Source organism: Gekko japonicus, unplaced genomic scaffold, assembly GCF_001447785.1.
Source record: "Gekko japonicus isolate JY-2015 unplaced genomic scaffold, Gekko_japonicus_V1.1 scaffold37, whole genome shotgun sequence".
Classification (NCBI taxonomy): domain Eukaryota; kingdom Metazoa; phylum Chordata; class Lepidosauria; order Squamata; family Gekkonidae; genus Gekko; species Gekko japonicus.
Window position 1 is genome coordinate 1,337,173 of NW_015171503.1, and position 18,876 is coordinate 1,356,048.

At 41.2% G+C, this 18,876-nt stretch overlaps 1 protein-coding gene across 2 annotated transcripts in view; it reads right to left on the bottom strand.

The window, feature by feature from the left end:
* Positions 1-18,876, bottom strand: part of TNRC6B (trinucleotide repeat containing 6B) — a 171,224-nt gene that overhangs the window by 60,230 nt on the left and 92,118 nt on the right. For both annotated transcript variants that reach the window (XM_015419237.1, XM_015419238.1), the window contains exons 5-7: positions 16,375-16,462; positions 10,841-10,862; positions 5,328-5,672 (exon numbers count right to left, since the gene is read on the bottom strand). In XM_015419237.1, coding sequence (XP_015274723.1) covers positions 5,328-5,672; positions 10,841-10,862; positions 16,375-16,462 — 455 coding nt within the window. The remainder of the gene's footprint in view (positions 1-5,327; positions 5,673-10,840; positions 10,863-16,374; positions 16,463-18,876) is intronic.

An 18,876-nucleotide genomic window follows, 5' to 3' on the forward strand; every position in this document is an offset into this window, starting at 1 on the left:
TTTGTGTCACTCAGCAACTATTTTTACCCATGTAGCAAAATCAACAAAAGTAACTAGTTGGCAGCTAAATCTGCATAGATTTTTCTACCATCACCTGGCTCCCACTCAAGGCAAACAGTGTTGTCTTGGAAACATCCATTAGTACAATCCCTGAAGAGATTAGTACTTAGAAGAAACTCATTTACAAACATAAATGAGATAGTCCATCATTTGAGAATTCTTCATGGACAATATAAAACAAGTTATATTTATATGCAGGCAAACATACATTGATTTTTAAAATTATGATTGCTGTCATATTGTTATGTGATTATGGCTACACTCCTAAAACAACATTCCTGGGAGGAAGTCCCACTGAACGACATGAGACTTACACTTCAGTAGATTTGCTTAATACTCTCTGAGTGCAATCTTATGCACACTGAAGCACCACTGAAGATAGTGGGAATTACTTCTGAGGAGACAGGATTGCATAGTTAGAATCTGAATGCAGGATGAGTCTGCACAGCAAAGCTCAGTTCAGACATATTATGAAATCATGGTTTATTTTAACTATGGTTAAGTTTGTAAAATTGGGTACTCAGATAATCAAGTCAAATCCTGATTTGCCTTGAAAAATGCAGGCTTCACGGCCACTGCTACCCCACAGAGACATGTTTTATATTGCATTCTGCACTGATAGAGGGAGACAATCTCTCTGGAGAGGGAGTTCCAAAGTTTTGGCGCCACAATGGAGAAGGCCCTTTCTTAGGTGACCTCTTATCTAGCCTCAGATGGTGGGAGCAACCAAAGCAGGGCCTCTGAGGATGAACAGAGTGAGCAGGTAGGTTCATATGGGAGAACGACCACTGGTTACTCACCGTGTTGGTACCCAGCCATACAGGCTTTAATGGTCAATACCAGCACCTTGAATTGAGCCCTGAAGCAAATTGGAAGCCAGTGTAGGTGAAACAAGACTGGAGTGATACGGTCCCTATGACCCAACACTCAAGCTGCACCATTGTGTACCAACTGTAGCTTCCAGGCAGTCTTCAAGGGCAGCACCACATAGAGCGCATTGCAGTAATCAAATCTAGCTGTTATAAGGGCACGCACCACAGTGGCAAGAACTTTTCTGTCCAGGAAGAGCCGCAGCTGGCTGGCCAGTCAAAGCTGCTGAAAGGCACCCCTGACCACTGCTGTCACCTGTTTATCCAACAGGAGTCCTGGGTCCAGGAGGACCCCCAAGATACAAACCAGCTCCTTTATGGGGAGTGCAACCCCATCCAGAACAGGGATTTCCTGTGAGGCTTTTCTGTGTTTCAAAAGCAGCTGAATTTGGCTGCCCTGTCTGCCTCCTCCTCCTCTCTACTGATATTCCTGATTTGAAAAGGAGAGAAATACAGCACACTACAAAAATATTAAATGTTGTCCTTGCTTTAAGTTATCTAGTAGGTATGAACAAAGAGGCCTTTTAAAAATTGAAATCAAATTTGCCACTGATTTCTGCTCAAAATCTGTTACAAATCCACCCAGGAAGTTAACGTGAAGTTCACTCTGTCTACATTCATATTTACCCAAAAGTAAGTGCCACTGGCTTTAGCTGGTCTGACTTTCAGGCAAGTGTGCACAGGACAGCAGCTCTGATCAGATTATTATTATTATTATTATTATTATTATTATTATTATTATTATTATTATTAACATTGCATTTATATACCGCCCATGACCCCTAATGGGTCTCAGAGCGGTTTACAGTGTACTGCTACTGGTGTAGTCGCAGTAGTTAACCTACCTAGGGCCACAGATTTTTAGGGGGGGGGGGACTTCCCTACCGACACCCTTGTTGGCGGTGTGTTCTCTCTTCTTTCCAGCGGGGTATGCTGGCGTCCTCAGCTGACCGGCACCATCTCAGGCGGCTCGATGTTTATTATATTTGTTTACTTTATTTAAATATTTATATCCTGCCTGCCCCTGTAGCGCAAGGTGGCTTACAAGTCACAATTAAATCATTTCAGCAAACCCCCACACAGTCCCAAACAATACCTGCAGTTTATACACCACTGAAAGCCCTAGCATGTAATAGCCTTGCAGTTCCTCCCGAACCTTTCTAAAGACAGTTCACCCCTAACCCTTTCAGAAAGCTTGCTCCACAAAGCGGGAGCTACAATGGAAAAGGCATGGAATCTAGTTGATGCCAGGCAAGCAATTTCAAGTAGGGGGACAGTTAGTAAGTGCCAGTCTGAGAGCTGTAGTTAGCGCAGGGAGACATACAGGAAGCAATCCTTTAGATATATGAGTCCTAGGCTGTAAAGAACTTTAAAGGTCATAACCAGCAACTTGAATTGGACTCGGACATAGTGGCAGCCAAAGCAGCTGTTTCAAGATGTGCGAGATACATTTGTATCAGCTAGCCTGACAATAACCAGGCTACTGCATTCTGAACCATCTGACCTTTCCGGGTTGTCTTCAAGGGCACTCCAACACAGAGTGTATTACAGTAATTCAAACATGAGGTTGCAAAAGTGTGGCTTGGTGTTCCCAGATCAGCTGAATCTACAAAAGGAGAGAGTTGGTGAACCAAATGCGGCTGAAACACTTGCCACTACACCAAGCTGCTTTTCAAAAAGCAAGGCTGGCTCCACGAGCATTGAGTTATACTAAAATCATTGGTCCATCCAGTTCAGCACCATCTACTCCTCCTCTTCAGGAGGAGGAGATTGGATTTATACCCTGCCCTTCACTCAGCGTCTCAGAACAGCTTACAAACTCCTTTCCTTCCCATCCCCACAAGACACCCTGTGAGGTAGGTGGGGCTGAGAGAGCTCTGAGAGAACTGTTCTTTCAACTTGAGAGCCAGCGAGCAAAGCTAAAAGAACTGGTAGGCTATGTAATTCTCTTTGAAATCGGGTTCCGTTATTCAGCCGCTTATCCAGAAGAAGAGAAACTGAAGCGTCTATATACCTAGGAAAGGTGTTGTTCGGCTATAGATTTTTCACTGGCCATCCTCTGCTTGATTTATGACTGCAGAAGGTCTTCGGACACTTTTACTGCATTTAAGCAAGGAGAATCAACCAGTTGGATTTATGTGCATATCTTGTTATCAGTGCCTGCAAGCGCAATTACTGTCATGTTTATCTGTATCTCAGTGTTGAAGTATGATATGACATGAGTACATATTATTATATTTGGGAACATTGTATTTGTTTTGGATTGTGAACCACCAACTCAGTATAGACATTTATTTGTAATTTAAACACTTACTTTATATATCCATTTCAAGTGCATTTAATCTTTGATGGTCTTCCCTTGGCGTTTTTCTGCTATTTTCTACCCAGACTAAGCTATGGCCCCTCTCCTTATCAGTATTTATGACAAGTCCAAATACTATACAACATATATATTCTGTGGTAAAAACACCCCCCAAATATAAAGTAATTATAGACTGTGCCACATTTCTTTCTTCACATTTTGTGTGTGTGTGTGGGGGGGGGGAATCCTTTCTCCATGAGAAAATATGTTATACAGTATTTGAGCTTGTTATAAAAATTATGTATTTGCTGCTAAAAATTACAAGTCACTTTCAATATCAGTTTAAAAGTTAATAGCATTTCACATATTCATAGATTTAAGTAGGATTGAATAATATGAACAATGTCACTGGCATGTTTCATTCTTCATTTAAATAACTGTTTTCCCTTTATTAACACAGTATAAAGCCCAACCACTTTAAGAGTTCTTATTGCTGCAGGTGATACTGTACCAAGACTGGATTTCACAGTTGACTAGTAGAAAGTAACAGCAGATGCTCTACTGATGAGCCACAGCCCCTTCCCAATTATCTAATTCAGAGCCCTTTTCCAGGTTTGGAAGTTGCTCTGGTGTGTGTGTGTGTGGGGGGGGGAATCCTTTCTCCATGAGAAAATATGTTATACAGTATTTGAGCTTGTTATAAAAATTATGTATTTGCTGCTAAAAATTACAAGTCACTTTCAATATCAGTTTAAAAGTTAATAGCATTTCACATATTCATAGATTTAAGTAGGATTGAATAATATGAACAATGTCACTGGCATGTTTCATTCTTCATTTAAATAACTGTTTTCCCTTTATTAACACAGTATAAAGCCCAACCACTTTAAGAGTTCTTATTGCTGCAGGTGATACTGTACCAAGACTGGATTTCACAGTTGACTAGTAGAAAGTAACAGTTGGCTAATAAGCCCAGTCACAATGTGTGGATATCTGTGCATTCGCACAACACTCAAAGCCATACTTAAGATGAACAGATGTTAATAAACCAACTTTGAACTATGGTTTCAAATGCTGGTTTCACGTAAAACAGTTAATAGAGTAGCTCACATTTTAACAATTCTACTGACCACCATTAGCTGAAACCATTGCTTTGTGTGACATCTGAGCCAAACCCAAGAAATGGATTGAGACCTCAACGGTACCCATCAAGTTCGATTGTAAAACACTGAAAAGGTTCCAACAAAGTTAGAAAGAAGACAAAAAACTGCACCATACCTTATTCTAGAGTCACTAGTGTATGCAAGAGGGGCAGGCTTTGGGTGCGTACATTCTTATTCATTTAAATTGATAGGGATGTGTCCCCCACTCCAGATACTAGAGTCAGCAGCACTAGATGTGGACTTATCTTGATGGCATTCCTGGGTATGCCCTTTTACTTTGTCTCACAGAACTTGAAAGCTGCCATTGGCGCTATCAGAAAACTACTGTTTGATGACACTCTTGCATAGGGGGGAAAATAATTTGCCCCCACCCCTGGGCTCTACAGTATATAGCCCCTTCATTTTTCTTTCTTGCTTCCAACCAAGTGGTGGAAGTTTCACTAATTTCACATAACCAGTACAGATGCATGGAAACAAAATTCAACCCTATGAAGTCTAATTCAGTACCTCAATCTAACAAACAAGCAAGCCCATACGCAAAACAGGAGAAGTGGCAATGGTAACGAAGGAAGCTCCATTAATATTGTGGAAATCCTTGATCTTCGTTCAATCTCATCAAAATCCAGTGACACGTTTACCATTCAGCTAGCACAACCTTTTTATATACAGTATTTAATGTTTGTCCTGTTCTACCCTTCATCATCCAACATTCAGCCTGCAAGGCAGAGAAACGGTAAATGCCTTCAACATCTTTGTAATAATTGAAGTAATTCAAAAGAATTACATGAAGTAATTCAAAAGAATAGTCTGTACACATTATTTTGCTAGCAATAATTAGAATAGTGAAGTAAAGTTAATTTGTTTTAGAAATCAAATTGATATTTAGTCATGTTTAATTGTTTTGCTTATTCTCTCCAACTAAAGCTTTCATACCGGTTGCAGTCCCACTGTCACACGGCAGCAGCACTCCCGTCACTGGTTGTGCGTTGTTTGGATTTGCTCCAGGTGCTGGAGAAGGAGGTGGCCCTACTCCACTCCCAAGGAGCATACAGGATGGCGGAGGGGGCTGCCCACGTTTCAGTAACACTTTGTGGTCCTGCTGGCAACGGAATCGCGGCGGCACCTCCCGAGGCATGTAGCGGGCGGCGCTTGGCGGTTGACCGTTCGGCACTGCCACCCTTTTGGCATTGTTGCCACCGTTGACTGGTGGCGATGGAGAGCTGCCAATTGGGCTGGCAGTCACTGGTTGGCTTAAACTTGGTTTTGTCGCTTCGGGCACTAAAAGAAAAACAAAAAAGGAAAGGTGTTTTGAGTTGTAAAAACAATTGTCTATAACTACTGACCAAACTATATGGATGATTACTCTTTAATGTATTGTCTTTCCAACATTATCTCTGTTTTTTTTCCATTTTAACAATAAACCATTGTTTTACCATTAAAGTATGTTAGAATTACAAAGAAGCAGGCAACAATCCCTATCAAATGAGTTCAAAAAGGCACACAAAGTTTATCACAGTGTACTTATCTATAAAGAAAATCACCCACATAATTTTACACTAGCATCAATTAAAGTGCACCAACTAAAGTGAAACAAAGATGGCTACGATCACCCTCCAGGACCCCATGGTATTTAATCCATAGAGTTCCTAGATATCCTTCAGGAAAGATGTCTGAAAAAAGAGAAGGCTGTGAATGTAGATAGCCACCTTGATGAACCCTCAACATCGATCTGTGTAGGTCACAGAACTTCTGATAATCTCTGGCAGTTTTATATAGGGGTAAGTGGGTTGGTAAGGAGCTGTGGTGGCTCAAGTGGTTAAGACGTTGAACTGCAGGCTGTGGAAGGTCGGTAGTTCAGCAGTTCGAGACCCGAGTGCGCCGCATAATGGAGTGAGCTCTCGTCTCTAGTTCCAGCTCCTGCCAACCTAGCAGTTCGAACGCAAGAAATTGCAAGTAGATAAATAGGTACCACTTCAGTGGGAAGGTAACAGCGTTCCGTGCGCCTTGGTATTTAGTCATGCCAGCCACATGACCACGGAAATGTCTTCAGACAGCGCTGGCTCTTCAGCTTTGAAATGGAGATGAGCACCACAACCCTAGAGTCGGATTTGACTGGCTTTCGAGCAAGGGAACCTTTACCTTTGAAGTGGGTTGGTATGCTATCACATGGCACAGTCAAGACAGAAACAAAAGTAAAATGTACACATCCATGCCCACAGGGCGTCACGGAGGAGCTCAATCTTCCCTAGCACCTTCTTCCATGAATCTAAGCAACACAGAAGACAAAAAATAAAGGGGGAAAGTTAAAAGCCTGATGAAGGAACAACAAGAAAGGGAGATCTGAGAGTTAACTTGCTTTTGAAAACTTGCCTATGGCAAGTATGAATCACATTCAGGCAGGGAGCTTCTACAAAGTCTGGGTTTATGCTGAAATTGCTGTCATAGGCAGGCTGTTAAGTTTTTAAAGTTTTTGTGGGTTTTTAGCTTATTTAGAATGTGATGTCATTTCAGGTTATCGTAGCCATTATGTTGTTATCTGAATTATCATACCATAGTGATCAAAATATTTCCTGTCCTTTATCACAAACAGGTAGATATACTAGATCAGGGGAACTTGAAACACAGTATTGAATATTCATATCACCTTTTCAGATGTCTGTCTGAACATTCAAAGGAGACACTGTATGCTAACACAAAATACCCGCAGAACTCAATTCAGATAGTAAAACAAACCAAGAAAAAATCTGAAGCACTAAAGACGTAAAACAAAACAGAAATTTCTTCAAATGCAACAGAAGAAAATAAACCAACCAGATAAGCATTAGGACTGTTTGATAACAAGGGAATTACAGGAGTATTGAAAGAAAACTCAGAAAATTGCGGAAATGTTAGATGAATTATTTGCATTAGTCTTCAATGCAGAAGATGTGGGACAGATTCCAACATCTCAGCCAGTATTTTGTAAGAACTATATCAAATAGAGAGAATGAAAGATGAAGTTGCAGATCTGACAAGTTAAAAAAACAACAGTTAAGCAGACATCATTGCCATGAACTCTCAAATCACCAGTAAAATCAGCTTTTGTGCTAAAGGACTGCAATTAATCAACACATTCTCCCAAGCAAAGAGATGCAGGGAATTCCAACCTGAGACTCATAACCATACTAGGATTCTGGAAAGTATTAATGAAGTCTTGCCTTAATGAACTTTTGAGAAATTTAAATGGAAGTGACTTTCAAAAACATTTTGACTATTAACTGGTTCACACATGCATATTCATCACTTATTGTAGTATCAAGTGATGATTCATGTACACCATCAATTAGCACTTTCATAACATTCGAAAGTCAACTCAGAGACAATAAATTTCAATGGATCCACTTTACTTGGGTGGAAGTCATCAAATGTAATCAACTGAAATTTACGTGTACGTGTGTGTGTGTGTGTGTGTGTGTGTGTGTGTGTGTGTGGCAGGCCTGGGGTGCCTCCCGGGAGGAGTGCCGCCCTCTGCTGTGTTTGAGGAGAAACCTGGGAGGAGTTGGTGGACTTAGAACGGGAGGGGCGGAGGTTGCTTCACCTAAGTCCGCCTCATTCCCACTGAAGCCCTCTCTCTGGCGCCAGTTCCAAGTGTACTCCTCCCCGGCCTCCAGGTCTGCTTCCCCATTTATTCTCCCCCTGTCCCCTAGGGGATGGGTTGCCTGTCTTACCCCTCGGGGACTGGGGCTTTCCTTTCACTGATCGGGCTCTACTCCCACCTCCCTGCTACCCTCCTTTCCCTGCCCCCCTAGCCTCCCCAGACTGGAAGCTGGGGCCCATGTCCCACCCTCTCCCACCGGTAGCTCCATGCTCCCAGCCTTCCAACTGCGGCCCTGCCCCCAAGCCTGCCCCCAGACTCCAGATGCTGCCTGAGGTTGTCAGGTGGTCGGGCGTTCTGCGGCGGGGTTCTGGGCTTGGTCAGGCTCTGTTTAGTCTCATGTTGAGTTCCCAATGCTGTTGGGGCTTGCAGGCCAGGGTTGAGCACCGTGTTCCCCAAGTGGGGCCGAGCAGGGGAGCCTCTTGCAGAGTCTGGCCAGGTATAGGTGGGGTGGTTTTCATGTTTGGGCATCTCCCCCAGGGCTGTTCCTTATCCAGGGGGAGAGAGGGGGTGTCCCAACCACCACCCCAGGCTGGGTGAGGTCGAGCCCAGACAGTGTGACCCAAAGTCTTTAAAAACCTAACAGGTAGAGCAGTTTATACATTGTAGGTAAACAAGCAGTAGAATGCCTCCTGTGAATCTCAACAGAAATCAGTAATATATAATTTGTTCATAAACAGTATGAAATCAGAGATGGTCATGTTTGCAGATGATGCCAAATTACTCAGGAAGGTACAATGCCAGACAATCTAAGAAAAGTTACCAAAGGCTATTCTCAAACTGGGTAATGGGTAACAAATGTGATTTAAAGTATAATATGATGCACAACAGACAAGATATCTATCTCCCTCCCCAAAACCCAACCATAGCCACATATAAGGTGATTAGGTTGAAATTGCCTATGAGTACCCAGTGAAAACATCTTAAATCAAAGTGTAAAGTTCACTTCAAATAAGAGTGGAATGAAAAGAGGAAGTTTCTCATTGGATTTATTAAGAAAGGAACAAAAAAATAACACCAAGAATTTTTATAATAGCAAGAATGTATTATATAGTAATGATGCTTTTAAATTTATCCAAAGCCTGGAATAAAGTGAGGAGCTGACACCCACCTTCCTATTTAATTCTCTGCATGAGCCAGAGGCCTCCAGGATAGGTTTCACCAGGAACTGAAAAAACAGCTGAGAACTATGCTAAGCCAAAATTTGTGGAACCTTGTGTATGTGAATTATATTCAAAAGCTCACACAGTGTTTATCTTTTATTCTAGAACCACATGAGTAGTCCAAATGGTTGCACAACAAGTTTCAAAAGGAGATAAACAAATCAACACATATCAATTATAAGACAAACAAGTCAGTTTTTAAGTTATGGTTGCTCTATATTATAGGAGGGCCTGTGCCTCAATAAAGAAGTGTCATTGTGGACTGTGACTCCAGCAAAGCAGGTCTAAATGTATAGATCAGAACAGGGATTGGCATGAACCAGTTCACAACCCAAAATTCGGGGAGGGTGCCTTCCTTGAACATTTACCGGACTTGTGGCTGGTTTGGTTGTTTGGGAGCAGCCATTTAAACTCCTCGGTTTCACTCCCCCCATTCAAAGAGGGGAGAAGTAAAACTAACGGGTTAAATAGCTGCCAGTCATTTAACCCTTCCCGGGCATCTCCCCTTTTCTTGTGGCTCCAGCAAGCCATGGCCAGGAGAAAAGTGGAAGGGAAGTCCCTTCGAAGGTAATCCCCACCCCTTCTCCTGCTGATGGCTCACCACAGCTGGGAAAAGGGGGGGACCGAACTCACCGTACCAGCTCAGGTGGTGCCCTTTTGGGTCGTTGTGTTATAATAAGGGTGGCCCCCGAACCACTTTTTTTGGGTGTGTGTGTGTTCATGTCCATTTTCCATTATAACACAACTTTTATCAGCCAATTAACAGGTCCCATTAATTTCCAAAAGTAGAGCTGGAGCTTCTCTTCCACCTTTTCTGTACCCATAAAGCAATTAAAAATGTAGACTTCTAACCAGCACAAGCCAGGTAAATTGAAATTGCACCATTACATCTGATATAAGGAATATGGTGTTTATCTCTCAAGATCCTCTCACTGAGGCATCTTTTCATCTCCAGACACATTACTACCTTAGAGCAAGGCACTTGCTTCTTTGGATCTTATTTTCATCTGTGGTTTACATAATAATGGCAATACCTATTTCTTGGATTGCTATGCCTCCTTATTGTACTTAGACCACCTTTTTGTGTATCTACACATGCACATGTGAATATATACACATGCACACAATTTTGCAATATGAGAGTAACACTTTCTGGCTTGGATCCTACGAATAATTTCCAGACAGGTTACATAGCCTCTGCTGTGAAGTGTGCTTCCTCTTCTAGTTGCATTTCTATTTGCACAAGTGCTGACTGCAAACCATCCTTCTTGCATCCTCAGAAGTGCTATCAGAAGAAGTACACTGCACAGTAGAGGGCCATCTAATATGGGTGATACTTGCTCAAAGGATCCAAGCCAGGGTATTTAATGAACTGCACTCTGATCATGAATGCTTATGCGACATTTTTTTTTTTTAAAGGAGCAAAAAAAACACCTCTTTGTAGTTTTGTTTTCTAACAGACTAACCTATGATATTTGTGCCTGGCTTCCAGTTAGATTTTTGTTCCACATTCTGCTCATGCAATGCTACCTCATATTAGTAGAATAGAATAATCTTTTCCCTAATAAGGGTAGAGAAATTTTGTTAAGAAGGCCTGTTCAAGGGCCAAGGTAAGTTGTTATAATTGCAGAAAAATAAAAGTCTCTTACCTTTGGTTTTTTGATCTGTGACCTGTAAGTTAAATAATAAGAAAAATAAAAGAGATGCAGATTTCTTATGGTTAAGTTTAGTCTGTTTTCGAGGTGAAATTATTTATATATGAAAAGTTGACCTGCATAGGCATATGCAATTTTCAACAAGTCAGCCCAAAACACATTTATTATTACTGGAGGATGACAAAAACACAATAGGGTGAGCCTCATTCTTTGGTTCAATCCAAACCATGGTTTGGAGAATTCAGAGTATGTTGCATGCTCATGCACATCCTTGTTCCCTCTCATTTTCAGACTCCCTCCTTCATTTCCACATCACTCTAACTAAAGTATGCCATGCAGTTTGAATTGGGCAACTATGTTAACATTACTGTCCAAACCACAGTTTGAAGTAGGTTTGCAAATCATGGTTTGGCTAGCACTAACAATATTTTGCCTAGTTTGGTCAAAGGAAGCTGGGAGATGGAGGAAGGAATTAGAATATGAGGAAAGGAGAATCATGCAAGCTTGTTCCTGGCCATCCAAGCCATGGTTTAGACTTGTCGTCTCAAGCAGGCCAGCACTGTACATTGCAGAATACTTTCCACATGCTGCTAACACTCAGCTATTCCCTGTGATGCACAAACTGGTACCTAAATGTATTCTAACCTTTGACCTAAAGCTCAGCATATGCATAATTATTTAAATAAGCCCTTGGAGGAAGACTGCATCTATTATGGTTATTCAGAGAAGGTACCAAGCAGCAAAAAATGCAGTATCTTCCCAGTGTTCATACCCTCAGGAAAGGGAATCATAGAATCATAGAAAATAGATAGTGTGTAAGAAAGAGAATAACTACATTTTTTAAAAAGCCCAACAAATCAGAACTGTACTGTTAAACTATAAATTGCTTCATATGAACTAAAATAAAAATTGGTTTCCATATGCTGAACTCTTTGTTCAACCTTTAATGACAATTTCAGACAGATGAATTGGAACTGAACTAAAAATGAAATGGCTTGAGTCTGCACTATTATTATGTAAGATTTCCAATTACTACAGTCATATGTGCCTCTGGTAGATCCCCTGACATTCTATGTTTTGGAACATGAAGCTATATAATTCTGAACCTGTCAGTCACAAGCACTTCCACATAATAAAGTGAAATCCCTAATATCATCATGTGTCATGCTTCCGGATACGTTCCAAAAGAATTTGCTGAGCCAGTCCCTAATTCTGGTTGGTGCAGAGTTGCAGTCTATAATAATGAAATACAATGTGTTGTTTGCACCAACCTAACCAAATCTCTCTTGCACAATGAGAACATGCAGAGAAACAATCCTCTCTTCTTCCAACTGTGCAAAACAAAGCAGAATATACCCTTGTGTTTGAAATAGGGCTGCCCGGTAACAGTAATACTGAGTGCATTTTAGCCCCAGAGCCCTAGAAGAGTTAGCAAAAGCTCACTCGTTTTGCCAGTGATCATCTGAAATATGCTATAGGCAGGTTCCAATCCAAAACCGCATGCAAGCAGCACTCAAAAAGCTAAAGGAGACTAGCAATTCAAATCCAAATATAACCATTCAAAAGACCACACCAAGTACAAGCATTAATATGCTCCAGTCAAGTTCCTGCTCCTCAAATGCCTCAACCAGAAGGTTCATCTAGCTTCTGCTTGGTTCATTCCAGGGTACCCTTTTCAGGGAGGGCAGAAAACAATAGATCAGGACATATTAGTTAGGTCAGTTGTTCTCTGTGAGTCTGGATCCAAAAGTAGGTCACAACTCTCTTATATGCAGGCTGTGAGGCCAAGAGGGAGGAGAGAGAACAGTATGAGCTACAAAAAGACTTTGGGAAGCTCAATGGCAAATTTGAGTTTGCTACTCCATAATGTGAGAAATGTCCATGAACGAAATAATCTATGCATTTATAAGTACTAAACATGAAAAGGACAACAAACATTGTCTGTATTAATTAAAAAGATTCCTGTGTTCTAATTTGGAAAAGGAGAAACTACTGTGGAGTTACTTTACAGTAGATCATGAGAACTACAGAAAGTTCAGAAGTGGGTTAATTTCAAAAAGTTTGGAAACCACTGAGTGGGGGAGGGCCTAAAAAATGTCCTAATCTTAAAACTGCTCCAGTGATTTCACTAGTGAAGAACAATAATGACTATTAGTTTAATTTGGTTGATCCTTGGCCACAGAAGACAAAGCTCTAGTTGCTCCTTAGCATCAGAGATCTCCCTCTCACAGAGAGAGATGGTTACCAAAGGCAGAAAGGGCTGAGATGGGTGAGAACCAGGGGTCGTTTCGTAGAAAAAGAGCTAGGGGAACTCATTAGCATATGCCACACCCCCTGACATCACCGGAAGTGTGTCATAAGGCCACCCCCCCGCCCCGAACAGTCCCAGCCGCCGCCGCCGGCCTTGCAGCTCCACTGCCGAGCCCCATGAGGGGCCCGGTGGTGGACCTGCAAGGCCGGCGGGAGTGCAAGGAAGCCCCGCAAAGGCCCTCCCTGGCCCCAGGCAGGCAGGGGTGGGGAGAGGCAGGGAGGAAGCAACTTACCCTCCCTCTTCTCCTGCCTCCTCCTGGCTGAACGAGGGCCAGAAGCGGGGCAGCCGGAAGCAGGGGGCGGGGCTTCGTCATGTGCCCCCCCGTACCTCACCCGGGGGGACTGTGTTCCCCCGCATTCCCCCCCCGAAATGACCTCTGGTGAGAACCATCTGTTCCAGGCGGGTCCCCCCACTGACAGCACCCTGCTTAAACCCATTAGAACATAACAGAAGACAAATTCTTCTAGATTCTAGAAGGGAGCTGGAAATGGGGCAATAAAGGGCAAGCAGAATCATCAATGGGAAAAACTGTTTTTACTATGAAGAAAGGCTAAAGTGTTTGAAGTTATGTAGTTTAGAACTCTATTATGGGGGACATAATCACTGGATGGATGGATGGATGGATGGATGGATGGATGGATGATGGAATTACAAATTACTCTGAAATTCACTCACTGGGAGGAGCATGAGAAAATTTCTCTCTCTGATATTATTAGAATTCAAAGGCCACTCAATGAAACTGATGGTCAGTAGAGTCAGGAGTGCCAAAAAAAGTACTCTACACAATGCTTGATGGAATTCAGTAACAACTTTTGACTGCCACTGGCTTAGAAGACTTTAAAGGGGGATTAGAAAATTTTTGGAGGTCAGCTGATAATAGAACTATTTCACATAATAGTTAAATGTCACCTGCTTGTTCAAAGGCACTATATGTCTCTGAATACCAGATACTGGGGACAAACAACTGGGAGGACTATTTCTGTCAGCCTTGCTTTATTGTTTCCTGGAGACACCTGGCTTGCCATGGTCAGGAAAAAACATGGCACATTAGAGAGAACCCTGATCTAATTCAGCAAGGCCTCTATGCTCTCATTAAAGGAGTAATATGATGTCTTCACAGGTTCACAGCAAAAGTTGTAACTGTACACTCTTAGACTTTTGACAAGGTAATCAGGCTGCAATGAGACTCAAGACAATGACCAGCAATAAGCAAATGTTACATTTGCTCCCCAACATTATAAAAGGTAGTTTTGGTAGTTGTCCTAACGGCAGCTAAATATTTGGTCTCTGTCATCAGCGAGAACAGAGAATGCTAAACATAAAGAACTATGAGATAATAAAGAACTATGAGATAAATATACAAGGGAGGTCTGAAAACCATGCAAAAGCCATCCAACATTGTGGTTGTGAGAGTAACTATCTATGAACCACTATGCTGAGTTATATAGTGCAAATCACCACAAATGTTTCACAGATTTGGTAAGAAATTTGATAGGCAGAGATGCCCTTCAATCTTAGAAGTTTGTTCTAATCAACTCCACTACATCTGACAGGCTCCGTGTACCTGTATTTCTTATTATTAGGGCTGAGGATCTATTCAGAACTATTCTTCAATAGTTTTAATTTAGGAGGGCAAAAAATTATTCCTCTTTGATGAATTTGCAGAAATTTAGCCCTTCCTCTTGGATTCACGTGAAAATGCTTTCTGAATAAAAGCCTTGGCACCAGTAAAGAGTACTAGTTTATATTAAGAAGTGTCCTTTATTTTTACCCATCTCCTTTTTATCTGATCACCACTTTCCCCCATGGACTTCACCAGATATACAAATTAAATCCACCCCTCCCCCAAGATTCTTCATACACATCAGCATAATAAGAGCAGTAAAAACATTCTAATACAGCACTAACTTATGTCTAGAAACAAAACTTAAATTGCAAGCATAATGCTTAACATCACCTTATCAATCTATACGAATCTAAAGATTTTGCCTTTATAATGTTCATGTACAGTGCCCTCTGGAAGCATTTCTATAAATGCTTAACCTGCTGAGGAAACACATGCTCTGGTCAATTTCTCCCACACTTGGCAACTTTTAAATATCATTGAAACAACATGTCTTTGTTAAGCAATAACCTGTCTCCCCCCACCATGTAGAATTCTTAAATGTTACTTAGTTGTTGAATTCTTCTGAATAACTGTTTAAAACTGTAATTTTTTGCTATTATGCTGGTAGCATAGTTACATCTCAGTGACAGCAATAAAATGATTTTGTAACCAATCTGAAACTAGCAGGCATCTGTGACGCACATATTTCACCACATTTTCTGCAGCTCTTGTAACCATGTCAATACAGGACAAAGCTACTATGTAACAAACTGAAAATTATCAACATTCTTGTATATACATGTAATCCTTGAACAAATAATCTCTTTCCCTCTCCTTCCCCTGGATGGTGTTCAGTGTACCAGTTTAAGCAGGCTAGAGCTAACATCTTTAAATTTAATCACAGTAACCCTCTTAGATCTACCTAAATATTTATAATACTTAAAATTACCAAGCAGCGTAATTTCATTAGAACTATTATGTACTAAGAATTGGATCCCAAATTATTCCGAAATACATTTTTATGGAGGGAATGATAACTTCTGTATTTGCATTTATGAAAGAAAGAAAAAGACCACTAACTCCTGGATCTCTGCCGCAGAAGCTTGGGGGCCCATCCAAACAGGTTATATTCATGTACTAGTTATGATTAGTACAATGAGTCCAGTGTTTATAAATGTAGATGGCATCCTAGGAACATGCAATATTCTAAAGTGGTTGTAAGCGTGATTTAATTGGCTATTTGCCTGTATGCCCAAGAAAAGCAGCAACTGCTACCAAATTAGTGCTTAAGTGGGAAACTATGCAGAATGGACCAGTTCCAAGTGCAATGGGATCTGCATTGACCAAGGTATAAAATGGCTGATGTGACTGCATGCACAATTTAGTATGTTTCTTCCTATTCTAGCATCCAAGAGTTAGTAGGCCTTTCTGATGAGCAGAGAAGGAAGCTGAGGTGTACATGCAGCATAATGGTGGAGGTAAAGGAGCAAGCACTAGCAAGATAACAGAAGTATCAAGTAGATCACCTCTTGAAGAGCCAGGATGATGTCTGTATTATTCAACATAAACAAATAAATGCCCTTAAATTTGGCAGTCAAACACCTGGCCTACCTTCTGAGTAGATTCTTTCTTCTTCTTATCCTCTTTCTTTCTTTTCTTGTCTTCCATTAACTGTTCTTCCTTTTCTTGCTCCTTCTCTCTATTAAAAGTTTAAAATACAAAATTACATACTCCTATGCATATTTTTATCCCACCTAAAAGATATACAACACCCCCATGACACCAGATACATTATATTCTATAAAACACCCAAACCCATTTTTAATTAATTGCAGGATTAGCCACTGTGATCTAAAATCAAACTATGAGCCTACTTTTGAATGTACCTAAAAAGTGACCCTGAACTGAATGTCACAGAAACCTAAATCCAAAGAAACTACCAGTATGCGGGACTGAGAGCTCGTGCAGCTGGAGATTTTTTACACTGACATCTCACCAGTTCTATTAACTGAAGATGCAAAACACTTTTAAGTATGGATACTCTTCTTCCTTGCAGGTAATCTTGGATTTTTCAGAATTCCTAAATTTTGGGGGGTCCAATAGACCCAAGAAGAAAAATACCAATACTTTTTTTAAAAAGCCAGCCTGACCCTGGGACTGCTTTAGCTTCTCCGGCAGCACAGTTTAAACCACGCTGCAGGAGAAGCTGAGCCCAGGGTCTGCGTGCAGCGGGGAGGCAAGAGAGGATCAGCGGGGCAGCTGATTCTGGGTTGGCTCCTCTTGCAGCTAGCTCAGTTTAAAGCAGCCAGAGCTGAAGCTAGAAAACAAAAGGCTGAAGGCAGAAAACAAATTCTGAAGATAGAAAAACTGTAGTAAAACAGAAGAAAGTGTACTGTTTGAGCAGAAACTCTCTCCGAGAGTCACAATAGATAGGGCTACTAGCATGTCTGGATATTAAGCAAAACCTTGTAACAACGAGAATACTGAACTTTTAAATAATGAGTTATCATTGAACATATTAGAGCACATCAATTGTTGATATTATTTACATTTAAACAAAGCACTGTATATGTCTACGGTATAATTTTTTCCCAGTGCTCGCCAAATTTCTCATTGGAAATGCTGAGAAAATCCTCAAGACTTTTTCCTCAAGACTGTACATTTTGGGTATACAAAACTTTGCCTTAGTTAACGTTTTATTTATTCTAACAGAAATAGTATTTCATAGGAAGTCCCCCCCCCAAAAAAATGTGCCATCAAATTTTCCTATTGGAAAAAACTGGAAAAAAGCCCTTGGAAACAGAGTGATGTCGCCCCCCCCCCCCCCCCCAGAAACTCAACACTTACAATTTCTCCAAGTTAAAAAAAGAGTACACTCTGATATTTGAGACGCACTCTTGGATGGATGGGGATATATCTACAGAGACTACTGTAAGAAGCCATTTTGGCTTCCCACTGGGGAAGAAGGTAGTGTGTAAATTAAGCAAATAAATATGGGAGAAAAGAGGGGACAAGGAAGACTCTTTAGTGCTAACTCGAAATCTGCATAGTTTACTAAATTAAAACTATCTCTCTCCAAGGCAGAAAGCTGCTCACCAATCAGAAATACTTATTGGGGGGTTTGGGGCAGAAATCCAAAAGTAACAGCTTAGCGAGAAGACCAATTCTTTAAATATTATATCTGGAACAACTGATGTGGCTCCCTTCATAAAACATCACACATTTAAAAGCAATTAACTAAGGAAACTATACAGTTCCAGCTACTCGAATGGATTAGATTGTATTCGAAACCAGAATAGCAGAAGATGGGGGGAAAGACACAAAAACGTTTTAGTACTTTTACTGCACACACTGAATGAAATATGTATTTATATTAACCCAGCTTTCTCAGTGAGACTCAAAGTGGTTCACGGAATAAAGACCAAGTAATAGTTTGAAGTTAAGCAAACTCTGGAGTACAACGGAAGACAGAAGGGCCTGGCGTGATGTGGTCCATGGGGCCGCGAAGAGTCGGACTCGACTGTGCGACTGAACAACAACAAATAGTGCCTAGTCCTGAGCTGGATAGCTCATGCTAGCCTGACCTCATCAGAGGTCAGAACCTAAGCAGGGTCAGTAGTTATCTGTCTGGGTTCTGTAAAGTTTCTCTGGATTCTTGTGTATAAGGGAGATAAGAAAGCATTCTGGTGGAAGACTACTGAACTCTAAGGAGTAATCTTTGGTTACTAACTCCAGGGATCAATTGACCATCTAAGAATTGATCCACATATCTTGAAAATGTAGATGTCCCTCCACCGGAATTGGCCTGCAGTCATGTTTTAGATAGCTTATTGTCACAGACTGTTTTGTTGAAGGATCCCCTTCTGAAGGATTGTCTGGAGGAGCCCCAACTTTGTCTTTTGTATTCTTTATTTAATCTTGGTAGGACTAGTAGGGAGCAAAAGGAGTAACTCCCAAAGGGTCTCCTGTCAGAACAGCTTAGTGTTCTGGGCATCGTCTTCTTCTTTTCTCTGGTTTCAATGAGGATTTTGTCAAAAGAGTCACCAAAGATTGAGTAGGTCTAGGAATGAGTAGGCCGTAACTATTGCCTTGGCATGGGAATCAGCTGCCAGA